Below are 27,136 nucleotides of genomic sequence, written 5' to 3'. Positions count from 1 at the left end.
AGACGAGCTGGCATGATTACATTGGTTCTTGCTCCTTGTCATTCTGTTCATTGGTTAGTTCATATGGTGTCATCAGAGCTATGGATTAGCTTTCCAACTGCTTCTTTGTGTAGGTTTCCCTCCGAAGAACTAATAAAAAAACACTACATACAGAGATGCATTCTAACCTATAATTCATATCTTGCGAACGCCTTCTGCTATACCTCATCAGCAGCTTTGTACCAGTCTTGGATGCTCAGTCCTGACTGCTGAGCCTTTCTTCTCTCCTTTGCACATGTAGTAGGGTCTGAGCTCAAGTCCACAGAGCCTTTGATATCTACACAGGAGCAGTCCTAGACCAAGCTAATGTGAGTAGTGACTCTGGGTACACAATAGACTATGTGATCTATCAGGTGGTCCGTACACACTGCACGATCTGGTGTGCGTCCGCCTGAGATATTGTTCCCCCACCGTATCTAGAAGCATGGTGTCGGCCGCCGGATCTTCAGATTGCCCTGTACTACAGGCAGATCTGAACGACGCATGGGAGCACACCGTGGTGAGTACACACTGGACGATTTGCCGTAACCCTGCTTTAGTCAACACTGTGCTCTCATCACAATCGCTGCTCTGTACGTGTGTATCTTTAAACACCTCACTGACCGTGTAACTCCCGTTGTACTCTGCTTGCTCGCAGGCGCCCTACGGTGTGCGTCTCAGGCATGTCTGCTAAAGCATGATCCGTCTCATTTAGAAGCCTGTATCCTACCTATAGATGCAATGGCCAGGAGCATTATCATAATATGCAAGCAACTAGCATGTTTACATAATAGTAGCAGTGTTCAATCAAAATGCAGAGTGTGGGGAGAGCTGTGCCTGGTGTCCGGCGGTCCAGACTGCATCAGCTGTTGCCTGGTAACCCGCCGTCAAGGTCTGGGGAGGAATGGCTGGCACACATGACGGCAGCTGTAGGTGACGGCGTGACGTCACTACTGTGTATCCCGCCACCGGAGACCAATAGACCGGGCTACATTTTGCTGCCCAGCTGATTTGATTGGGAAGCCGACGGTCAAAATCCCAACCGCCTGCTTCCCGATTGTCTTATCCCGGCAAGTGTCTAATGACAGGCGTCGAAATCTTGTCTCCTGTCTTTGACCTACGCCAGGAGCCCAACGCCTGGCTTACCGATCTAAGGTAAGCCGGGCGCGGACAGCCGCGGGAGGAAGGGGGGAGGGTTAGGTTAGGGCTTCTGGGGGGGACTTGGGGTCGGGCACCCTCCGGGAGGTTAGGGGAAAGGTGGTCAGGGTTAGGCTCCCCACCGGGAGACTTATGGTTAGGCTGCGGGGGAGGTTAGGTTTAGGCACTTAGAGGGGAGTTAGGGTTAGGCACTTGGGGCGGAGGTGAGGGTTAGGCACCCCCAAGAGGGAGGGTTAGGGGGGGAGGTTAGGTTAGTATATAGAAAATATAGTTACCTGTCGGAATCTTCACTGCCGGGATTCCGCTGTCGGGATTTGTAAATCATATAGATTCCGATTTGATTTAACATTGCCCCGTGATCCCGGAAATCCCAGGATTCAAATCCTGGTGTTTTTGGGCCAGAATCCCGGGAGCCTCCTGATCCCAGGATTGGCCTCACTAACATACTATATGATCAATTGTAAACTCAATTTGGACAATAAGGGGTGTCCAGCAGCCTTTAGTCCTTTAATTCAAGCTCCTAACAACGTTTTCATTATGTGTAACTTTATCACTCTTACATTGGTTGTACCGCTCCACTAAATCTTCTAGCTGTAAAATGTTTAATTTGCAGTATCCTTATATGGACTTCTAGGTATTGGGCATTGTGGCAGGTGTCAATTTTACGGGCACAGTGCTTGAAGGGTGCTATATAATAAATACACGCAATGATTGATCTTACTTTAATAAACTTTTAATTGCTACCGCATATTTGCTGTCACCTCCCATTAGCTCAGATTAATTTGCCCATTTACTTTTGTTGGAGTTGACAGAAGATGAATAACGAGGGGGCAAGCGTGCACATCAGCTCTAGCGTAGACCAAGGTCGCTGTGGTTGAGCTGCGCCTCTAACGTGTTACTAGAAGACTGAACTCGCAGTGATTCTGTTTCGCTTTATTCACAGATCAGCTCTAAAGCTTGGTTACACACTAAACGATTTGTGTACCCAGCGATGTCGTCCACCATCCCAGCGCCGACGGGCCAACATATCTGGCGATCCATACACGCGGGGCGTTTCGGGGCCCGATATGACGCCCCTCCCCCCGCGTATAGCGTTGCGTGGGATCGTCAGCCGCATCGCCTGATCTTACTGCATACACACTACACATTTTTAACGATTTGTTGTTCCGATGTAACGGAATCGGACAAATTGTTAAACATATTGTGTAGTGTGTAGGGACCTTAAGTCCATTAATTCCAGATGGAGAACAGAATAATTTTTGCTTTAACATTATGTGCACACAATATAGTGTGGTGAATACGGCATGCTAAATAAAAAGTTGATAGATTATTTTATACTTCTAATTAAATTTTGCGTTCATTTTATTGATTGGAAGAATAAAATAAAGTACCTAAAATATTCATACCTTGCATTCTCCATTGACAGAGAATTGCACTGGATGACCCACAGGCATGGAGTCAGTATGTCGGCACCAGAATGACTGTTTGATACGGTGAAAAATTTTATATTCTACATGTCAATACTTGCACCATGTCGACATATGAAAAAGCACGCACACCGCGCTGGTATAGAAATAAATGTAAATCGGAATTTAATACAAGCAAAAATTAATGCAAATCAGATGATGATGAATAAACATATCAGAAACACATAACTAGACAAAAATAAAAAATTAATCGTGAATAACTAGCAGATGTACAAATGGTAATATGAATGTACTGGTTTGGAATCAAAAAATAATGATTGCTGCATATAAAAGTTCCAATTCAATTAGGTGTGAGTTGTGTTCTTCGAGCCGCTCTCACGGCACTCACTGCAAGTTACATTTGTGAATCATTTTCCAAACTAGCATTGATTTTCCGGGACAAATTTTGTTTTTCTTATGCGTACCCGCTTGAGCAGGTGAAACGTTAGGGGAAAAAAAATGTAAGGACACATTGCAGAACCTCGTGTGCGTCTCTCCCAGTGAATACTCACACACTTGTAAGGGTTTAAATAGCATAATTTGGCCAATAAATACATTTCTGTTTTCAGGTGATTTTCTCTAAAAAGCTCAACAATGAGTTAAATTGGGGACAGGGATGTGGAGGTGTAAATGACGTGGGACAGGGATGTGGAGGTGTAAATGATGTGGGACAGGGATGTGGAGGTGTAAATGATGTGGGGACAGGGATGTGGAGGTGTAAATGATGTGGGGACAGGGATGTGGAGGTGTAAATGATGTGGGGACAGGGATGTGGAGGTGTAAATGATGTGGGGACAGGGATGTGGAGGTGTAAATGATGTGGGGACAGGTATGTGGAGGTGTAAATGATGTGGGGACAGGTATGTGGAGGTGTAAATGATGTGGGGACAGGTATGTGGAGGTGTAAATGATGTGGGGACAGGTATGTGGAGGTGTAAATGATGTGGGGACAGGTATGTGGAGGTGTAAATGATGTGGGGACAGGTATGCGGAGGTGTAAATGATGTGGGGACAGGTATGCGGAGGTGTAAATGATGTGGGGACAGGTATGCGGAGGTGTAAATGATGTGGGGACAGGTATGCGGAGGTGTAAATGATGTGGGGACAGGTATGCGGAGGTGTAAATGATGTGGGGACAGGTATGCGGAGGTGTAAATGATGTGGGGACAGGTATGCGGAGGTGTAAATGATGTGGGGACAGGTATGCGGAGGTGTAAATGATGTGGGACAGGTATGCGGAGGTGTAAATGATGTGGGACAGGTATGCGGAGGTGTAAATGATGTTTGACAGGTACAGTATGTAGAGGTGTAAATGGTGTGGGACAGGGATGTGGAGGTGTAAATGATTGGAAAGGGGGTTTAAAACTTGCAAATGAGAGGTAAAAATCTATATTCTAACTTTTTACAAACTTGTATAAAAACACTGAAAAATACACATTTTTCTGTTCTCGGAAACCATGAAAAAACTTTAAAAAAGCAAGCATTTTTTAGCATATTAAACTATTAATAAAAAAAATTAATAAACACTCCTTTTTAAAAACCTTCAGTACTTGCCCTATAGTTACTAACAACCTTCTGTATGGTCCTGTTATCTCCGTTTTTTTTGGTGTCCAGGATAGTTTACCCACTTTTTTCATGCACTTCGCCCAGTTAGCATTTTGTAAAAAAAAAAAAAAAATACCGAACCCTACTCGCACACATCTTCAGGTTTGGAAGAACCTGTAGAGCCCCTGTTCCACATCACTTGAAGTTACAGGTTCGTGTTTTGGAGAAATTCAACTCCGCAAGAAAGAAAATTGAGTCAAAGGGGCATATACAATTGGGGGGTGAGGTTTTCTCAGCAAAATATCACCCGAACCTCGCGCCCAATTGTGGAATACCGTGTGTATGCGCGCTCCCGATACCCGCCGTATTCAATTAAATAAAATTCACTACTGAAAACCCCACCATGCGAGGGGAAAACAAAAAATTACTACTTACCAGAGCGTTGGTCTCAGGTGGTCTCCACGGCCCCCGGTCATCTCCCCTCCATCTTTGCACTGGGGAGGGGGCAGCTGTGAGAGGCCAGGGGGCTGCTAGGAGGGGAGGTGGCTGCTGAGAGATGTAGTTCTCCCTGCTGCTGTCTCCGGGGGGGACTCACGCACACACACACGGGGGTCACACAGCCACTCACACAGACAATCATTGGTCATGTCCTGGAGATGCTAAAGGAAAAACCTCCCGTCGCTCAAAAAAATTAAAATCCCCCCCGCACCTAATTGAATAGGCAGGTGCGGATTTTCTGCTATTCTTGCACCTAATTGAATATGCCCCAAAGTCTTCAAATTCTTCTTCATGCCCAGAAAGGATGTCACTTATCTTGAAGACTGTTTAATAACCTCAATAAATGTGAGTACGTATTGCAGTGTTGCTAATTTTGTCAGTTGCTTTCACCTTTGCTCGGCTTTAATTCCCTATCAGTTTCACGATCTCAGGCGCATCACAAAGTTCCATACCCAACTCTTCCAGGCAAGTGATTGCAACAGATATTGAAACATTTAGCCTGATTCAGAATTGTATGCAATAGCACAGCTACTATGCCTTTGTATGCGGCAGCTGTGCTAGAATATGCAAAAGCCGCAGGAGGCGTTTTTAAGTACAGTAATTAGACTCCCACTGCCATGTTCTCTTGATCCGATGCTGCTTCCCCGTGGATGCAGCCGTTGGATAAACTACGTGAACTATCGATCATCTTCGTAATCCTTAGAAGACTCAGCCACTGGCATATGTTCGCCACTTAAACGGGGCCGAATATGCTTTCCGTCGTCAACCAGCTCACGCCCCCAAACCTCCGCTAGCTTGTCAATCATTCTGCAGGTTAGGGGGGTACAGCAACAGTCATCCCAGACATATCTGCACAAGCGCAGTATAGATCCTGAGCATTACAAAACATTGGAGTTGTGATGAACCATCGAGCTTGTGTACAACTCTGAAGCAGGCCCAACAGTACGATTTTATTGATACCTAGTCTCCAGCTAAGGTTTTCTAAAAGGATTCTTGCTGCATCCAGATAGAGGATGAGGAGGATCTTTCACAGTCTTCTCCAAGGTATTGCGCTTTGTACAGCAATACAGCGAAGTTGAGCCAAATACTCAAACCTGTTGGCACGGGCTGAGAAGAGTGTCAACGAAAGAGCCTTTACTTTGAACTTCTCCACTTACAGTGGAGCTTTCATGAACATTTTCTTCCCATTTGATATCCACTTGTCTACATTTGAGTTGTTACTTTTTAATCTCCATGGCACTTTATGTAGAGCAAGCACAAAGCATCTGACATGGACCATTTTTGAAAGTTTAGCATTTGTGGTCCGGTTGCTTCCTTCGTCGTGTATGTAGCGGCATCGGTTACAAAAAGGAGGACACTCTCTTTTTACGTCAGGCAGCCAGAGTAGCTTCTTAACAGAAGTGGAAGCGATTTAACCTTATCGTAGAGCTTCACGTGTTAGGAGAACACTTCACCAGGCCCTAGAAGTGGTAGAGTGTTCACATGTGTGAAAAATTGGACGTGCTGCTTTATGAAACTTTAAACGCAGAGTTAAAAGTTTAGAACACAGTGGTGGGGATGTTGCCATGGGGAGAAATTTATCAAAGCTTGGAGAGAGAGAGAGAAAGAGAAAGAAAGTGCCAACCAATCTGCTTCTCGCTGAAATTTAAAACACTGTAAAATTACAAACTGATTGGTTGGTGTGACCAGATGACCTCGGCAAATGATCAGATTTGTTTTTGATCCCATTTGATCTTGGGGTATTAAGGATTCCCTCTTTTAGTCACTAACTGCCTGTTAATGACTCTGCCCACTGCGCCGTGGGCATGTACCCTCACTGCCTCCACCAAGCTCCTTCACTGGAACTTGGAACCGCTTATTTCCACACAGGCTCCTTAGTTGGCACCTGAAACTACTTCTCCCAGGCTCCTTTGTTGGCACCGCCTCTGCTGCATATGTGTAGACTAGCTGCGGCCACACCTCGGCTGATGCCTACAGATCCCTTACAATGGATCAGGCTCTGCACAGTAGCTGGCAGAAGGCTTGAGCTTGGAGACACTGGGTTCAATCCAGAACATCCGGAGAACGGAATAGCGCTTGGTGCAATTCTGTTGTTGCAGGATACAGATGCAGTTGTCGTAAAGGCAAGATGTTTATTGCTCAAAAGTCTTCAAAAAGACTTTCCTTTTTACAAGTGCTTAGGGAGTACAGCATACAGATGTTTCAGCAATTCAATCCTTTTTATACCCAAAATGATACACACACAACAGGCTCGCAGGCCAAATTTTATCTCCCTTCAATACACATTACCACAGGGGTGGTAAGTCCGCCCTGTGGTTTTTTCCCAATCAATTGAAGTGCGTGTACCTTGGCATGCACAAGGCATGCTCACCTTTTAACATTGTCCCTAATGTACAGTGGGGAGTGGTCACTCCTCTGTTCCTAAGCCCACCTGCCATCATGGTCAACCCCCAGGTGCCGGCATGTCTGGGATGAGAAAAATCTTCCTCCAGTACATACTTCGAGGAATCTGCTAAGGGACCAAGCCTGCCACCTCTAGCCTGAATCAGAGCTTAAGAGATGGGCAACCAATGTCCCCAGGCAGGGTTTCTTATCCACAGAGCTTTTTGGAGCTTAATTAGTTGGCTGCATTGGCCAGCTCCCCATGCAGCTCTTCATACCACTTTAGGCATTAAGGAACATGGCAAGGTATTTTGTTTTTCTCTGGGAAAAAATTTTTTCACTATAAAATATACCTTTTTAATATATTTTACATATTGTAAAAATAGATACTTTGAGCCTGTGCCCTGCTTTCACAGACTGCAGCACTGCAGCTCAGGACTGCTCTCCTGGCACACACCTTTTTGTAATACATTTAGATTTTTTATTTAACACTGTACTGCTGGGGCTCTCCCCTGGAGCAACACACCAGGGATTAAATCTAGTTATTTGGCCACAGCGCAGGGGGTCCGGGGAGCTGGCTTTTCCTGTCCCCCAGCGTGCAGCCAGGCTCCAGCGGCCCTTTACACACACTCCCTTCGGTGCAGCCAACCGGGGGTTAACATGCTGCTTTGCCACACCGGGAGCCAGCTCTCCCGGTCTCCCCCCAGCTGGCAGCTCCATGCACTTTTCCCTGGCACTTTCCCAGCGGACCAGGAGCTAAACCTATGCGTCCAGCCCTGGGACTAAGGACCTCATTCAGAGGAGTCGTTGCGGCCGCACGGTCGTACGCCACTAATGTTCGCTAAACTGCGCATTGGTAAAATTCGGAATAGCGCTTGGTGCAATTCTGTTGTTGCAGGATACAGATGCAGTTGTCGTAAAGGCAAGATGTTTATTGCTCAAAAGTCTTCAAAAAGACTTTCCTTTTTACAAGTGCTTAGGGAGTACAGCATACAGATGTTTCAGCAATTCAATCCTTTTTATACCCAAAATGATACACACACAACAGGCTCGCAGGCCAAATTTTATCTCCCTTCAATACACATTACCACAGGGGTGGTAAGTCCGCCCTGTGGTTTTTTCCCAATCAATTGAAGTGCGTGTACCTTGGCATGCACAAGGCATGCTCACCTTTTAACATTGTCCCTAATGTACAGTGGGGAGTGGTCACTCCTCTGTTCCTAAGCCCACCTGCCATCATGGTCAACCCCCAGGTGCCGGCATGTCTGGGATGAGGAAAATCTTCCTCCAGTACATACTTCGAGGAATCTGCTAAGGGACCAAGCCTGCCACCTCTAGCCTGAATCAGAGCTTAAGAGATGGGCAACCAATGTCCCCAGGCAGGGTTTCTTATCCACAGAGCTTTTTGGAGCTTAATTAGTTGGCTGCATTGGCCAGCTCCCCATGCAGCTCTTCATACCACTTTAGGCATTAAGGAACATGGCAAGGTATTTTGTTTTTCTCTGGGAAAAAATTTTTTCACTATAAAATATACCTTTTTAATATATTTTACATATTGTAAAAATAGATACTTTGAGCCTGTGCCCTGCTTTCACAGACTGCAGCACTGCAGCTCAGGACTGCTCTCCTGGCACACACCTTTTTGTAATACATTTAGATTTTTTATTTAACACTGTACTGCTGGGGCTCTCCCCTGGAGCAACACACCAGGGATTAAATCTAGTTATTTGGCCACAGCGCAGGGGGTCCGGGGAGCTGGCTTTTCCTGTCCCCCAGCGTGCAGCCAGGCTCCAGCGGCCCTTTACACACACTCCCTTCGGTGCAGCCAACCGGGGGTTAACATGCTGCTTTGCCACACCGGGAGCCAGCTCTCCCGGTCTCCCCCCAGCTGGCAGCTCCATGCACTTTTCCCTGGCACTTTCCCAGCGGACCAGGAGCTAAACCTATGCGTCCAGCCCTGGGACTAAGGACCTCATTCAGAGGAGTCGTTGCGGCCGCACGGTCGTACGCCACTAATGTTCGCTAAACTGCGCATTGGTAAAATTCGCAATGTGCGTGCGCAAACTAGCTATTGCGATCAGAAATTGCTCTCTCCTTCAACTTGGCCAGGTCGTTAGTTTGAGTGACAGGATGAGGTGTTTGTGGGTGGTAACAGGGGAAGGTGCTTGTGAACGGGGGAGTGGAGATCCGAACGCAGGCGTGCCTGACTATGCAAACGGCTTTTTATGGGAGTGCATAATTAACAAAGTAGTGTCATGGCACATGTGAAATGGGAGGTTTTTACACTGACTTGATCGTAGTGCTTAAGGGAGGGTATGGTCAACCTTAAAGTCTACGACCAGCTCCGATGGTCTCGATTAATCCTTATATGCCCGGAGATGACGTGTAATGGGAACAAGAAGGGGGCGTATTTTTAGTGTTACGGCCGCATCCTCCCCTCTCTCGTCCAGCTAACGATCCCATCTTAACGACGCAACTTGCGAGCGCTTCATTTGCATATCCGGCCCCTTTTACCTTAAGACCGTGCGGCCGCAACGACTGACTCTGAATGAGGTCCTAAGTCCCGGTCACAGCGGCTTAGCACTCAGAAGCTCCTCACACCTAGTAACGCCACACAGGGAGCCGGCTTTCCCGGTCCCCATTTGTGCAGCACATGGGGGGACCTAGGCTCCCAGACCCCAACAGTCAGCACACCGCCCTGTATGCAGCGGCTCTCTGCAAGCCGTCTGTTAACCCTGTGCTTTGGCGCGGTCACCGGAGGGGATATGGGGCTGCGGCACATAACATAAATGTAAAGATACATTTGGTTAAGCAAACGGTGCCTCGCGCCAGTAACCTTTCCACATATGGCGCCACAACACTGGGGTTAACCCCTTCAGGCCGCAGATGCCATTTGTAACGTGGGGGGAGCAGGGTCTCCGGCCACACTTGGTACTTTCTCTCTGTGCTTCATCTCTCTCCAAGCTTTGTTACATCTCCCCCATTGAGTCTGATTTGTCCCATGTATATGCACTTTGTTTCTTGTGTAAATACTTTCCTGATGAGAGGAATAGAAACATGCATAAGTAGTGAACAACCCCTTGGGCTCTTTCCCCTCCCTGTCTCTTGCACGATTGCGCGTTACACGTATGCAGCCAAATTGATGAGACGTGCATGTTTAATTTTGAATAGTGTAAAAATTCCATTCATCTGTCCTACAAAGCAAATGCTCTTATCTCTCTCCCCTTGTTTAGTAATTATGGATAAAAATGTCAGCTGTGTATATTTCACACCAAAACTGCTCCTTGCAAAACTTATCCTGAAGCAGATTTATAAGGCAGAGAATTTGAAATTCTATTATGCTGTGAAGCGTTAAATTATTAAATGGTAAATAATGCCTTATCTGCGAAAACCACAAGTCCACCTACACAGCGGTTTAACAAAAATAAATAATTTCTGAGAATGCTCCTTTTAATAAATGTACTGCATAATCCTATAAATGAACATGGCCGTATTGGCACTGAACACGGTTTAGTTGTTTTAAATGGGATGGATGCATCCTCCATAAGAACCTTCAGATAATAATGATATAATATATTCAGACAATCTGTTAAGCTGGGTACACACTGAGCGATGTGTACCCGACCGATATGATGGGCAGACCTATCGGATCCTGGGTACACATCAGAACGATGGAATGAACAACGGAAGAATCCCGCGTTCGATCCTTCATTACACTGCAGCACATCAAACCTGACTACATCGCATAGGAGCGCGCATATCATGCATATACACTGTACGATATGTCCAAAACGTGATGACATCGTCTGTGTGTACCCAGCTTTAATCAAACGGTGTCAGTGGTCAATTGAGAGCAAACAGATGTGAACCAGTCTCAAGTTTTGCTCTCACAGGAGGGAATACCCAGTTCCTTTGTGGATTTTGAATAATTTTGAGGAGCTTTGGACAGTTACCGCGGACTCACTAAATGTCGTAAATCTATTTGCGCTTAACTCTGATCCTTACTATGGGCCGTATTCAATTAGTTTCGCGTGCCGGACTTTCCACCGACATCGCGTGTTTTGGACGCAGAAACTTGTTGCGCACGCCCCCGCTATTTGCCGTATTCAGTTCCAAACCACGCGAACACGTGACCCGACGAATGTAAAACAGGCGGTAAGTGCTATCAGAAGTGGGGAAATCAGCCTGAACCCTCCCAAAAAAATGCACTAACATTGGGGATCAATACAGATGAGTACTAATAGCCCTAATAAAGCTATTTTGGGTCCTTAAGTTTTGACAATTGCTTGCTATTAGCGTCCTTATGAAAGTGGTGAAGAATGGCATTAAGCAGTATTTTTTGGTGACAATAAGTAGTCCTGTCAAATTTGGGGTACTTGAAAATGGGTGCAAGCATATTTAAAAGTCTAAACGCACCTGTTGCAAGCTCCTGCAATCAAAAAAACACGGCCCATCCTTGCAGACCCCCCCCCCCCCTTTTTTTTTTACTTTTTCACCCCCAAAATGAAAGTGCTTTTTTGGGTTTTTGTTTTTTGTTTTTTTTTCTGGGATTTTTTGACAGTTATCCTTTGGGGGGCTGTCCCAAGGGTTCTGAGTGGTTTCCCCAGCTTTGCACCCCCAAAACAAAAATGTTGCAAATCTTTTCTACTGCTATTCAGAGGCAAATCTTTTTCACTTATTACATTGCATTGACTTTCTAGGTAAGCGAAAAGAGGCTGGAATTGAATACGGAGATAAGTTCCTCCACGCAAAAAGCCGGGATTAGTGATACTTTTCCGCGGATCTCGGCTTTTCGTGTCTAATTGAATACGGCCCTATGAACCCTTTAGGAGTAGATATTTGATTATCAGACTTGGATCATATTTGTGCCCAATTGGGTCGTGATTGATCAGCTGTAGTACAACGTTACCCACCAACTCGATTATTACCTGTAAATCATACCCCTATGGGTTATCAATACATTTTTTTTTTTTATACCTACCCCTGATGAGGTTGAAAGACGAAATACGTAGGATTTACCAGCTTCGGTTCCATTGACCAATTGTGTGAAGATTCCCTGCCTTTTGAGCTCACACCTGTTTAAAGGTGAGGGTGGGTTTCAAAAAACATCCCCTCTACACTGGCCTTGGCTCACTGATTTATTGGATCTATGTTTTGTTTTTTTACTTTGTTTATGTGAACCAGAACTTTTAAATGTTGAACTTATGTTTTTATCAAAAATAAACATTTGGTATCCTTTCCTAATTGGCCTTCTGTTGGGTGATTTTTTTTATTATTTTTTTTGGTGGAGGGTATATCCACAGGATCCCTCATGGTCTAATGTCACACAGTTCAAAAGGAGAACACCTTATTTAAACATTTAGAGGACGGGCTTTCACATTCAAGCAACCTGCTAACTCAAACTGCCTTCATTTGACTGCACATAGCGCACTTAGGAAGTTTTTATGTGTTTATGTTGTATTGGTTCCTCCTGCAGTGCTGCTTATCTTCTAAGCGCAAAATTTTGTTTTTATATTTTTCTCATATATCTCTTGATAAACCTTCGCATTCAATGGTTTTTGTTTATTTAAATTATTTTCAACGCAGTAGATTTATACTGGAGACATCAAAACTGTGGAAACACATATGGAATTATTTTGGAAACAAAAAAGTGTTAAACAAATCAAAATATGTTTTAGATTCCTCAAAGTAGCCCCCTTTTGCTTTGATGACCGCTTTGCACACTCTTGGCAGAATTGACAAGGCACACCTGTTCATTCAAAACCATTCCAGGAGATGCCTCATGAAGCTGATTGAGAGAATACTAAGTGTGTGCAAAGCTGCCATCCAAGCAAAAGGGGGCTACTTTGAGGAATCTAAAATATAAAATATTTTGATTTGTTTAACACACTTTTGTTTACAACATAATTCCATGTGTGTTCTTTCATATGCTGGCCATACACGCTACAATTATCGGGACGATCCGCCCGATATCGGCGGTTCGCCGCGATAATTGTAGCGTGTGGGGGGGGCGACCGAGGGTTAAATATTGCCCGTCCGATGCGATATTTCCCGTTAAACTGTCGGCCGCTTCGGGCAGGGTTATGCCCAGCGCAGCCGACAGATAGACATTTCCTGTGTTCCTTCCTACGGAAGGAACAGGGAAATGTCTCCTCCCCCGGGGGCGGAGCGCAGATGTCTGCCGAATACACTGTGAGAGAAATCTCACAGTGTATGCCGGCGACTTCTGCGGCTGGCAGCCGGCCAGATAAAATGTCTGTCGGTCTGACAGACATTTTAACTGGTAGTGTATGCCCAGCAATAGTATTAATCTACTATGTTGAAAATAATTTAAATAAACAACAACCATTGAATGAGAAGCTTTCCAAACTTTTGACTGGTACTGTGTGTGTATATGTATGTATGTATGTATGTATGTATGTGTATATATGTATATGTATATATGTATATATATATATATATATATATATATATATATACACACACACACACACACACGCCATTCTTAAATGAGATTTTGATTATAGACCTCAAGGAGGCGATTCAATTGTTTCATAGAGCGCCTACATTAATGGACGCGCATAGCCGTGGTTAGACACATTTCTGCTCCCTGCCACCTGAGGTGGTACGCAGAAATGTACGATATGCCGGCTGTCCCGTTTGTGCACCCCAAAGCAGGCCTTTAGAAGGGGTTAGCTGCTATACGCAGGTAATCCCCGTACTTTTGGGCAAGCAAAGGCGGTCAAACGGAGCAACAATTGAAGTGCTCTGTTGGGCGCCTGAAAAACAATTGAATGCTCCCCACCCCCCCTCTCACCAAGAGTTTCCGAACAGTATAAAAGAAAAATATATGGCACACTAGAGCGCATGTTGCATTAGTACGTACGATGGCGGCCTAGCATGTTTGATAGTTTGGTTTTCCTTTATTCATCTCGGAGGCTCCTGACTGCGAGGTGGGTGCAGAGAGAGGGATGGATCCTGAATCTGACGAATATCTCTGCACAGACACGCAAACAGCGAGTTTTAGCATACAGCGCGGGTGCAGAAGCGAATTTACGTATATTTGCGTAACCCCATCCAATTCTGAGACGGACCTTGGCTGGATCTATCTTTGCGTGAAATGGGCATTTGGGCGGCGACATTGCGGTCGCACAGAACTGTTATGTCTTGCGGGAGTGCCATGGCGTATAGCTCGAGTTCTGTGCTATTCTGAGTTGCGCACTTATCTCTTGCGCGCAGCATGGGGACTGGTGCAAGTGCCGATATTAATATTAATCATGGCGGCTGTGGACAGAAAAACTGAGTGGGTGCGTCTTCCCGCTTGAAGCCGCAGGGATCCTCGTATTGGCATTATGGAAACTATTGTTGGCATAAGATAGTAAATCTGGCTTCTCCGGCATCACAACGAGGCAGCGGTTTTGCGCGTGACTCGGAAGCCGCCCCGGTATGACGATAGAGAGATGGTGGTAGCGGAGATTCCTCTGATGATGAAAATGATTAGGATAAAAATGTTTGTACCAAATCTCAGGGGAAATGCTTTGTTAGAGTTTTCCTTCCAGAGCTGCAAGTGCGTTATACCCGTTCCCCCTAGAAACCTGCTTTTTACATCCCTGTCTATTTCTGACATTGCTTGATGAAATGGAATAATCCCGCAAACAAAACGGGTTGAAAAAAATGTATTCGTATCCTGTAAATGTATCAAGTGGATTCATTTTGTGGAGATCTATAGATCTCATACACCCAGCCTCAATGCACCACGCAACACGAGTTGCTTGGCGTGAGTGAGCCGCCAGGTTCTGTGCTACTCTTTTAGGGTTGGGCGTATTTTTTGCCTGAAAATGCGTCTTAAGTCACAATGTTGTGCGACTAGGACGCACCAGCAAACTGTGCTGATTAATGTGATATGTGGCCCTCGTATATCTGTCTGCACCCAAGTCTGTGTATGACGCATAACGGAACTTGGAATGAAAGAAATCTGCGGCCGCCACATTGCAGCACTTGGTATACCGATTTAGAGGCTTATACGACACTTGTATATCTGTGCGCGACTATCAAATCTGCGAGTGCATCCTGGACTCATTGCGTTGCGACTTGCATGCATTATCGGGGAAAAATGACATTCGGCGCTAGCAGAATCTCACAGGACCCGGCATGCCGAGAGGGGCATTTTAGCACGACTGCAGCATAGATGTGTAAGGACTCATCTGTATGAAAACAGCTCCTTGTTAAGAGACTATGGCCCGTATTCAATTTGAGGCGAAAAGTCCGGATCCGCGCTACTTTTTCACCGATGACGTAATTTTCGCCTGTTTTACTTTTACCCCGTATTCAATTTGAAAGACTTTCCGCCTAGGCGGAAAGTCAATGCAATGTAATATGAAAAAAGTTTCGCCTATGAATGGGAGGCGGAAAAAAGTGCATAATTGGGGTTTTGGGGTGCAACGTTGCGGGAACCTCCGAACAGCCTTCAGACAGTCCCCCAAAGGTAAACTGTGTCAAAAAAAAAAAAAAAAAACACTTAACACCCCAAAATAACTTTCATTCTGGGGGCGAAAAAAAAAATTTGAGGGACAAAGTTAAAAACTAGCGAACTTGATTCTGGGGGGTCCCCAAGTATGCCCCAAGTGTTTGTTTTAGTTTTTTTTTTATGATTGCAGGTGTTTGCGGCAGGTGGATTTTTCAACTTTTTTTCAACTTCACTTTAGCAACTTTTAAATATGCTGACCCCCATTTTCAAGTACCCCAAATTTGCTGGGATAAGTTATTTTCTGGAAAAAATACTCCTGAATACTCTTCTGCATCACGTATAGAAAAACACTATTTAGCAGCTATTGAGCCCGTTTAAAAACACCAAATACCTTCAGCAAGCCAAATCGGGGGGGGTACCATATCTAACCCCCATGTCAGAGCATCTTTTGGGGGGTGTCGGGCTTATTTCCCCAAATCTGACAGTACTTTCCGCCTGTTCAAGATTCGCCGGGTCCCGTTTTCGCATACTTTCAAATTGAATACGGGGTTAAGCGGGCGCGCGAGAGAGATACTTTTCCGCCTGCAAAACAGGCGAAGTAGGCAAAGTCCGGGCCGCAAAAAAGTATCGCTGCTCGGCTCAAATTGAATACGGCTCTAATACACTGGCACTATGTTAGTCACAGAACATTCCGTTTCCGTGTGTCTGGAATGAATATATAAATACACATAACATAAAGTGTGACCTGTGTTTTCTTTCCTTAGCGCGTTCGGTAATGAGTAATGGTTTTGTTTAGCTATGTACTCTGGATCGTCCTCTGCCAAGGCACCTCTGTAGGTCTCTAAATGTATTATTACAAACCGTGATGCTGTGTCGATTCTTTATCTAGATTGTAGTAAAATTGGCGTTTATCCATTTCTGTTGCAGAGCGAAGCGGCCTTCGCCAGTCAAGAAAGCAGCAAAAGTACTTCACCATGGATGTGGACGATGAAGAAAATATGAGTAAGATGTAGTTGATATTGGGATGTAGTGTCTAGCTTCACTACGAAGCGTCCTCCTATCTTCCAGCTGTATACATTAGGCACTTCCCCTCAGTGTAATCTGTGCAGCGCCTCCACAATCAGCTGCCCAATACTTGTATTTACATTGGGGAGGTTTTGATGTGAGTGGGAATTTTTTTTCTCTTACCTGTACAATTATTGGTAATATGGCTTATAATTACCCGTGACATTCCCTTGCACTGTAGTGTGTTTAAATAATTTAGGTTAGTAACTAAGACCCCTTATTTGTGTGGTTATTTGGATGTAACCCTATCATACACTTTAAGTTATATAAAACTTCACTTGAGGACAGTTTTCTGCTTTACAAGCATTCGAGACAATGTAAATATTGTAATAATTTAATCTTTTATGCAATTGTGTCCCTCACGCGTCAGCTAAAACGCTAGTAAAAACATTTAATGAACATATTTGAACTAGTATTTTATCTGATGTGTGGGTGACATGAGGAATATCGTCACATGATTTAACAATGTTATTTGAAGTCTTAGGGGTAAATTTACTAAAGTGCGGGTTTTTAGTAGTGGAGGTGTTGCCCATAGCAACCAATCGGATTCTACTTATCTAGCACCTTCTAGAAGATAATAGCTAGAATCTGATTTTCTAAAAACCTGCACTTTAGTAAATATACTCCTTAATGTTGAAGTGTTTTATCGTTTTGTCTGTTTAACTAAATAAACCAATAGATTTACCTGAAGAGTTACCCCAAGTGGTCGTCTCTCACCATATGAGCATGTCGTAAAAGAGGGGTGATACAGGAGGGTAACAAAATACCTAACCCTAATATTTCATATTTGAGTTTATCGCTCCCTTCGAGAAATGATTAATCGAAATGACCTGCAAACTGCACCCCAAGGACTCAACTATTTAAATAGATAATCAAGGGGCATATTCAATTTGGAGCGAAAAAGTGAGTTGCCGTACTTTTCACCGTCATCGGAGGTTTTCCCGTCAAAGTTATCGCTCACGTCCCCGCATATCCCTGTATTCAATTCCAAATCGGCGAAAACGGGACCCAGCGATACCGAAAACTGCAAAAAATCCTGTTATTTTAGGGGAAATCGGCCTGACACTTTCCAAAAGATGCTCTGACATGGGGGTTCACTATGGGTATCCCCGAATAGCCCTAGTAAAGGTATTTGGGGTTTTTAAATAGTCTTAATAGGTGCTATTTAACGTCTTTGAGCTAGTGGTGAAGAATCGTATTTAATACTGTTTTTTTTTTTTTTTTTTTTTTGGAAAAATAAGTTGACTCGTCAAATTTGGGGCACATGAAAATGGGTGCAAGCATATTTCAAAATCGCTAAAGTCCAGCATTAAAAAGCGCAAAAAGCTGACCTTCAGCAAGCACATTCAATCAACAAAACACCTCTTGCAGACCCCCCCCCCCCCCAAAGGCTATTTCGCTAGTTTTTTAATTTGTACCCCCACTTTAAACTTTTTCACCCACATTTTCAAAGTGCTTTTTTGGGTTATCCTTTTTTTTTGTTTTAGGATTTTTTTTTACGGTTAGCGTCACGGGGGGTGTACAAAGGGTGCAGAGTGGTTTCCGCCCCTCTGCACCCCCCGAAACTGCAATTCTGCACTTTTTTCCATCGGATAATCATAGGCGAAACATTATTTTGCCTATTGCATTGCGTTTTGGCACCGGCAAAAAGACGCTACCATTTGAATACAGGGATAAGTGAAATCGTCGAAAATGAAGTCATTGACGAAAAAGTTTTGCGGAGACCGGCTTTTTTGCACCAAATTGAATAGGGCCCTAAATGCTAATAAAGCTCATTAATAATCACGCTCACTTTCTTCAGAGTATATCCAGCATCACAGCCAATCTCACTGAGAAAATAAATATAAACCCTGTAAGTCCTGTCTGTCAGCAAACGAATATATATGAATTAAATATTCTAATAACGATTTGCGTGCGTTGACTTGAAAAAGAAATGTTAGTTCATGAAATCGTCTTTTTTTTTTTTTTTTTTTCTTCCTTGTACATTAATTATTTGGTTCTACTACTTAGGGGGTATCCAATTAGCCACGGCTAATTACCTCGCCCGGGGCTATCCATTTAGCCCCGAAGTCGGCATGACGCCGGCACTTATCAGGGTTTTTTTTTCGGGAACCTGATGTGTCCCGAAAAAGAATTCACGATAATTGCAGTTTTTTCACCTGAAAAAAGGCGAAAATAAATGTTTTCATGAGAAACTATCCTATTATTTCAACCAAAATAATAGGATAGGGTGAAAAAAACCAATGGCGAAAACCAGGGATAATTGGCAAAAAATCCCCATTTTTCGCCGATCGCGGGGATCAATTAGCGCCTGAACAATGTTAGAAGCTAATTGGATACTGCTTAATTTTGATATGAGAACATTAGATGGTTTCAGATATTATAGCTCTGTCCTAGCCGGTCAGCTTTGATGAAGTAACCTGTTGTATTTTCTGACCGCTCTTCTTCACGACATCGCCTGCAATCACTGACCATAATCAGTCCTTTACTTTGTGTATTTGCTGACACTGACTGGACCTATGCAGTTTGTATTTATTTACATGTCTTTAAATTAACGGTGGTGTTTGATATATTCTATAGCAAGTAAGTTTTCACGCCATCAGATCTTTAGTCCTTTTCTAATCATGTTGACAAATGTAACGTTGCATTCAATAGTAGTCTCTTTAATTGAGTGGTAACTTTTTATAATACATTCACATAATTTTGGAGCTCTGCTCCTCTTTAGATAAGAATTTAATATAGCTTTTGAGTCAGTTTTTTTTATTTTTATTTTTGTTTTCTTCTGCACTAGGTGGTACAGTATTTATTAGTTCTAGCTTTCGCATTGATTTCTTCCTTGACTACTTTATTGTGAAACGCGTCAATTATGTTGAGGTTTTTGTTTAATCTTTCTGAAAGTTGATCCTCACAGGAGTTGCAGACAGTAACCAAACATTCTTTTTGCTTTTATTTCTTATTTTTTTATTTTTATTTTTTCCTTATCCCGATTTCAATTTTGTTCCCCTTGGTCTGTTGAGCGCCGAAAGGAGTAACCTATCGAGCTTTTGCTAGAGGATGTTATAAATGAAAATTTAGCAACCATTCCGTCAGCTTTGTTAGCTGGGTAAAGTGGTGTGTGTTTGCTTTTTTGTTAGTTGTAGTGGTAAAGGTTCAGAACGCCTTGGAATTCTGCCATAACAGGTCACATGTATAAGAGAAAAGCTATACCTGAGCAGGCCATGGAGGCGATAATTGATGGTTATCAAACCATGTCCGTTTACTTTCTAATATCTACATGTATATACTATACAAATAACACTGTGTCAAATTTCATCTAGTTAGACTTCCTCAGTTTTCTCAGGCTATTGTGTTTTAAGAACATATAAACAATTTGTTTTCAATCCTTCTAAATTTTTTTTATTTTTTTATTGAACTTCCTTCTGCACATTGACATTAACCCAGAGGAACCTACATTTTATCGGGATGTGGATTAAGAGAGAGACAGTAAAAGGTTGACAGTGTCTAGATAGACACCAGATGTTAGACAGTCAAAAGGTTGACTCACTAAAGGTCGACATGCAATAAGGTTGACAGATACAAAAGGTTATTTTTGTTTTCTAGCCCTAATCTTCACCATAACCCTCCCTCCTGGTGTCTAACCCTAACCGTCAGGGTAGGTGCCTGACCCCAACTGTCCCTTCTAGTGCCTAACCCTCCGGTAAGCGCCTAACCTTCCCTCCTGGTGCCTAACCCTTAAAAAAAGATCATGTCGACCTTTTGATCATGTCGACCATTTGTACCTGTCGACCTGCTTACAAGTCGACCTTTGGGGCGTGTCTACCTTTTGTCCCTATTGACCTTTTGTACACGTCGACCTATTGAGTGTCTAACATCCGGTGTCTATCTAGACCTTGTCGACCTTTTTACTGTCGATCTATAGTCCGGAACCCATTTTATTGATAGCTGTGCACAAAATTACAAGTACCATTTGCCAACAATGACCTTGATCTTCTAGTTGGCAGTAGCATTGCCAGTATAAGCGTCCTATAAAATTTATATAGATTGAAAGCATGTTTTCTATAGAGCGCAAAAATGCAAAAAGGGTTCTAGGATTTGTTACATTTTGATTCCATTTTTAAATGCCAATTTATTTTTTTTAGCATTTGCCATTAGAAGAAAATAAAAAATAGTTATTTTGTGACCACACATCACTGAACCAGTGACAAAGGTAGATAAAGGAATCTATAAATTTTGCATTTACAAGATCCTGCAACGAAGGCGTTGTAAGTTACTCTTTCTGGGCACCGCAGGTTCAAGCAGCACTGACATTAAAGAAAATCGTAACATGGACGGAGTGTCGACAAAGGATGGGGAAGGCCAAGATACCAGGGAGTGGGCTCAGCTATCCAATGGGGGTGAGGGACGGAACAGGAAACGACCGCTGGAGGAAGGTAACAATGGGCATTCCAAATTACGTCCGAAGAAGAGGAAGAAAACGCCGGGGCCAGTCTTGCCAAAGAACGCGCTCATGCAGCTGAATGAGATAAAGCCAGGTTTGCAATATAAGCTGCTCTCTCAATCTGGGCCAGTTCATGCGCCAGTTTTCATTATGACTGTTGAGGTTAATGGGCAGGCTTTTGAGGGCTCAGGACAGACAAAAAAGAAAGCCAAGCTTCACGCAGCTGAAAAAGCTTTACGCTCCTTCGTGCAGTTCCCCAATGCATCAGAAGCCCACATAGCCATGGGGAGGACCCCGGCTGTGAACACGGACTTCACGTCAGACCAAGCCGACTTTCCCGACACCTTGTTTAATGGATTTGAGAAGCCTGCGCAGTCTGATCACACGTTTGTCTTGGGCTCCAATGGGAACGAAGTCTATAACTCTACGAGTGACTATAACATGTCGTTGGTTGGGTCTTGTAATCTCATCCAGTCTCCCCTTCCAACCCCATCTATCTTTCCACCGTCCAGTGGGAAAAATCCCGTAATGATTTTAAACGAGCTGCGGCCCGGCCTGAAGTATGACTTTGTCTCGGAGAGCGGAGAAAGCCACGCCAAGAACTTCGTCATGTCCGTCACCGTGGACAGCCAGACCTTCGAGGGGTCTGGGAGAAACAAGAAGCTTGCCAAGGCAAGGGCAGCTCAGTCGGCCCTGGCCTCACTATTTAACATGCAGTTGGACCAGACCCCCTCCCGGCAGCCCATTCCAAGCGAGGGTCTCCAGTTGCACTTGCCTCAGGTGAGACGGTTGCTACATGGTTTAAATTGTATTCATTTTTGTCTTGTTTTATTTCCCCCCCCACCCTCACACAACCTTCTCTATTGTCCCTTATCTTTTTTTTTTGTAGTTTTTGTTTATTAGGCATGGAACATGCTTTGTCCCTTTATCAGGTTATTTTATTTATTTTTATATATTTGGGTCATTTTAAAATCCATTGACCTCTTGTATTGCTGCAGAATTCTAATATGACCGTTCCCTATTTACCAGAACTGCTTTTCCTGTATAGTACTTTATTCCAAGTATGCAGGCAGCACTTACGTCACAAAGGATATCAAGCATTAACTGTAGTTTCTAGGTTATGTACTATAGTAACATTTCATAGTAGTCATAATAATATTCCATGGCCCTTATGTAACGTGTTATATTTCGACTTGAGCCAACACTAATACTGCACATCAGTTTGTCTAGAATTCTACAGTTGTGGTGTCGGCACCTGTCAAAATGTCGACATGGGCAAAATGTCAGCAGTTACCATTAGCGTTAGACTTAGGGATTAGCTTTACTGTTCAGCATTAGGTATAGAGGTTAGGGATGGAATTACCTTTTACAACACATTGTCAGCATTCTGACTATGTCGACATGGTCAGTGTCGATGCAGCGGACATGTTAACTGTTGACATTATGTATGTCCGCTTAATACACCGAACCCCTTCACATCACGTCCTGCATACAGAAGGAATAACCAACTGCGCTTCCTACAGTGTTACAGGCTTATAGAGCAGGGCTGCACGTCTGCTTTATAGTTATAGATAACCCGGCGATCACAGCAGCGGCACTAGATGTAAACGGATGAATGGTAGCCGCCTTGTGTGTGGTTTCACAAAGTATATGAACTAGTTATTTTTATGGTATATTAAAGTGAGAGATTAATAGCGGAGACTTCCGGCACATACAGTAGATGAGACAGCAGTAAGGGCGCTGTTTTCCATCTCGGAATTGTCACAGGAGAATAAGCAGCTGTTGAACAGCTCATGTGACAGGTGCTGGAGAAGTCACAGACCTCCACTATAGGGAGCAAGTTTTTTATTTTTTGCATGGGATTGTTTTGTACTTTTCAAGCCCTGCTTATAGCAGCTCTGGTAATCCACCCCCCCCCCCCCCCCCCCCTCATGTCCAATAAAGGGAAAAAAATTAAATAAAACCGGGGAGAAGGCTGCGTGAAAACTAACCGTATTCCATCCCTATTTTATACATGAAGGTCCTGGCGGATGCTGTTTCCCGTCTGGTGGTGGACAAGTTCAGCGAGCTCACTGATAATTTCACATCCCCACATGCCAGGCGAAAAGTCCTAGCTGGCGTCGTCATGACGACAGGTACGTTTTTAAAGTCCAATGTAGTAGTTTTCCTTCTGCGGTTCCTTATTAAAAGCGCCAACTGAATTTGGATTGCGGTTTGTGAGTCGTGCACTTAACGTTCTCGCCGTGGAGGGGCGCTAGTGAGAGAAAGCGGCTCATTTTTTTAAAATCGCTTCAATGTTTCAGGAACTGATGTGAAAGACGCCCACGTCATCAGCGTGTCCACTGGGACCAAATGCATCAATGGAGAATATATTAGCTACCGCGGCCTGGCTCTTAATGACTGCCATGCGGAGATCATAGCTCGCAGGTCACTGCTTAGGTTTCTGTACACACAGCTTGAGTTACTGCTAAGGTGAGTGAAAAAAGATCGCAACAGATTTTGGAAGTACCTAGCAAAAAAAAGTATATTTGTGTAAAAATCTTTAATAATATGGAACAGTCTACTTCCTTGCATCAATTGAGTGACCGTAACAATACAAAGTTTAATTTTGGCAATATCCTAGTTAAGAGACTAGTGAGCCTGTCCCCCCATGCTACCCCCACCATTTTTACACTGTTGCCCCAGCAGCAGAATTGCAGACTATTACACCTAGATGGTTGGGACTGTACACAGGGACGACATTGCTCAGGCTGTCCTATGCTGTCGTCGGTCAATTCTTAGCGGGTGTGCCACAGCGCTATGCTATATATTGAACACATTATTTTGTATATGCAAACCTGCGTCTTTTGCAAAATACATATATCTATTTTTGTCTTCTGTTTTTCCTCAGTGCCTTAGAGCTAACAGAGAGAATGGCCCTATGTCCTGTCCAAATAGAATAAAAATAGACCAGTTTTACTGGTAGATATAAAGGCCTTGCTGAAAAGCACAGAAGGGAAACCAGCAATAAAGCCACAAGGTGGTAACTGGACAGGAGTATTCTCAGCATTAGGAAAGGGTGGGTGCGGGGCGGGCTGCAGGCAGCCCCACACCTGCACTCATTTCCGTACACGCCATTGTGAATTTCACTTAACAGGACCCTGTGTCCTCCTCAACTTAATAGTAGTGCTATGAGAAAACCGATTTAGACTGAAACCTTTTGTGTGACATCTGTTTATAAAATTTGCATTGCAAATAAAATCATTGCCAACCATTATCACAAACGTTCGCCGTTCATATCCCACCTGCACTGTGATTTCCAGTCACTCAAAATGACACTTTAGCAAAGCATAATTGCTAATTATTAGAAATTTGCATAAACCTTTTCACGGCAACGTAAATTAAACATTACACGTTTTAAGGGGATATTTCTTATAATTGGTATCAAATGAATCTAGTGTCCAATGTTGTTACAGTACTACAGTATTGCTTTCCGATAAGCTGTGTATCCACTAATTGTTTGGTTGGTTAAAGCCCCCTCTCCTTGCTTGCAAATGGACCACTTATTACAGTGTAAAATACACTTTCACACCCTGTGTCACTCTCCTCAGCACTAAAGAAGATCAGCAGAATTCCATAATTATGAAGTCTGAAAGTGCTGGCTTTAGGCTGAAGGATAATATCCAATTCCATCTGTACATCAGCACATCGCCGTGTGGGGACGCGCGCATTTTCTCGCCGCATGAAGCTGCACAGGAAGGTAATAAAATCCCACCCCCCACCCCCACTGCCTGAACACCCGTGGTAACACACCAAAGCCATTCCCTGACCAGCAGCATTGCTCAAACATCTCAACAGCCCCAGCTACATTACATCTTCCTAATTATTGCTCTGTACTTGTGCTGCTGTGTGCTGGAAAGTAAATGAGAAAATATTTTCTAAGGGACTTTCTTTTTATGTTCTCATTAAAGATTTAAAATGTATTCTGAAGTAAAGACATTGATATTGTACATGCATGCAGCATCTTAACTTCTCGAAAAGCTGTCTGTAACCCTACGAAAATCAAGTAAGCTATGGATTAATACTTTTACACAATGGTAGAGATATACGGGATGTGACTGCCAGAGCTGTAACTAGACTTTTTGGTGCCCTGTGCCAGAAAGAGCATTGGCGCCCCCCTCATTTTTCAAATGGACAAAGTGCACCCAAAAAAGGGCCATGGCTTCATGGGGAAAGGCCAGGGAAGAGAGAGGGGAGGCCAGGAGATGCTGGGGATGAAATAAGAGGAAGCTACAAGCAAGAATGATAAAGAGAAATTTGACAGGTCCAACAGCATCCCCTGACCTGTGGTGCCCTGTGCGATGGCACCGGCCGCACTACCCTAGCTACGGCCCTGGTGACTGCTATGGGTACCAGTGGAGAGATGGGCCCTGCAATGCCGTGTCCCCTCCGTTGAGGCCCCCCCGTTTCTCTGAGACCTCGCCCTGGTCTCCATACAGTAGAGCTTTTGTACAGTCTATAGATTGCCTTTACCTTTTGAGTAGTTTAGATGTTACATGCATGTACAATTTCTACAGTGCATCCGGAAAGTATTCACAACGCTTCACTTTTTCCACATTTTGTGATGTTACTGCCTTATTCCAAAATGGAATGAATACATTTTTGTCCTCAAAATCCTACACACAAGACCCCATAATGACAACGTGTAAAAAGTTTTGTTTTTTTTTGAGATTTTTGCAAATTTAATAAAAAGTAAATAAGAAATCACATGTACATACTGTAAGTATTCACAACCTTTGCTCAATACTTTGTTGATGCACCTTTGGCAGCAATTACAGCCTCAAGTCTTTTTGAATATGATGCCACAAGCTTGGCACACCTATCTTTGGGTAGTTTCGCCCATTCCTCTTTGCAGCACCTCTCAAGCTCCATTAGGTTGGATGGGAAGCGTCGATGCACAGCCATTTTTAGATCTCTCCAGAGATGTTCAATTGGATTCAAGTCTGGGCTCTGGCTGGGCCACTCAAGGACATTCACAGAGTTGTCTTGAAGCCACTCCTTTGATATCTTGGCAGTGTGCTTAGGGTAATTGTCCTGCAGAAAGATGAACCGTCGCCCCAGTCTGAGGTCAAGAGCGCTCTGGAGCAGGTTTTCATCCAGGATGTCTCTGTACATTGCTGCATTTATCTTTATCCTCTATCCTGACTAGTCTCCCAGTTCCTGCCGCTGAAAAACATCCCCACAACATGATGCTGCCACCACCGTGCTTTACTGTAGGGATGGTATTGGCCTGGTGATGAGCGGTGCCTGGTTTCCTCCAAACATAACGCCTGGCATTCACGCTAAAGAGTTCAATCTTTGTTTCTCATGGTCTGAGAGTCCTTCAGGGGCATTTTGGCAAACTCCAGGCAGGCTGCCATGTGCTTTTTACTAAGGAGTGGCTTCCGTCTGGCCACTCTACCATACAGGCCTGATTGGTGGATTGCTGCAGAGATGGTTGTCCTTCTGGAAGGTTCTCCTCTCTCCACAGAGGAATGCTGTAGCTCTGACAGAGTGACTATCAGGTTCTTGGTCACTTCCCTGACTAGGACCCTTCTCCCCCGATTGCTCAGTTTAAACAGCCGGCCAACTCTAGGAAGAGTCCTGGTGGTTCCGAACTTCTTCCATTTACGGATGATGGAGGCCACTGTGCTCATTGGGACCTTCAAAGCAGCAGATATTTTTCTATACCCTTCTTCAGATTTGTGCCTCGATACAATAGTGTCTTGGAGGTCTACAGACAATTCCTTGGACTTCATGCTTGGTTTGTGCTCTGAAATGCACAGTCAAGTGTGGGGCTTTATATAGACAGGAGTATGCCTTTCAAAATCATGTCCAATCAACTGAATTTACCACAGGTGGACTCCAATTAAGGTGTAGGAACATCTCAAGGATGATCAGTGGAAACCGGATGCACCTGAGCTCAATTTTGAGCTTCATGGCAAAGGCCGTGAATACTTATATACATGTGATTTCTACACGTTGTCATTATGGGGTACTGTTTGTAGAATTTTGAGGACAAAAATGAATGTATTCCATTTTGGAATAAGGCTGTAACATAAAAAAATGTGGAAAAAGTGA

The 27,136-nt window shown here is 43.9% G+C and overlaps 1 protein-coding gene across 6 annotated transcripts in view; it reads left to right on the top strand.

The window, feature by feature from the left end:
• The window catches only part of ADARB1 (adenosine deaminase RNA specific B1), a 128,214-nt gene that overhangs the window by 88,961 nt on the left and 12,117 nt on the right, over window positions 1-27,136 (top strand). For 5 of the 6 annotated variants that reach the window (XM_088474125.1, XM_088474122.1, XM_088474124.1 and 2 more), the window contains 5 exons: window positions 16,462-16,536; window positions 20,889-21,817; window positions 23,058-23,172; window positions 23,341-23,509; window positions 24,628-24,776. In XM_088474125.1, the coding sequence (XP_088330251.1) occupies window positions 16,509-16,536; window positions 20,889-21,817; window positions 23,058-23,172; window positions 23,341-23,509; window positions 24,628-24,776 (1,390 nt within the window). In that variant the 5' untranslated portion in view covers window positions 16,462-16,508. Of the gene's footprint in view, window positions 1-16,461; window positions 16,537-20,738; window positions 21,818-23,057; window positions 23,173-23,340; window positions 23,510-24,627; window positions 24,777-27,136 lie in introns of those variants that run through there. The other variant, XM_088474126.1, reaches the window with a different exon arrangement.

The sequence above is a fragment of the Taudactylus pleione genome, unplaced genomic scaffold (genome assembly GCF_031769625.1).
Source record: "Taudactylus pleione unplaced genomic scaffold, aTauple2 ptg000147l, whole genome shotgun sequence".
In the NCBI taxonomy this organism is placed as follows: domain Eukaryota; kingdom Metazoa; phylum Chordata; class Amphibia; order Anura; family Myobatrachidae; genus Taudactylus; species Taudactylus pleione.
The sequence above is the reverse complement of the archived record's forward strand: the minus strand, read 5'-3'. Positions and strand labels throughout refer to the sequence as shown.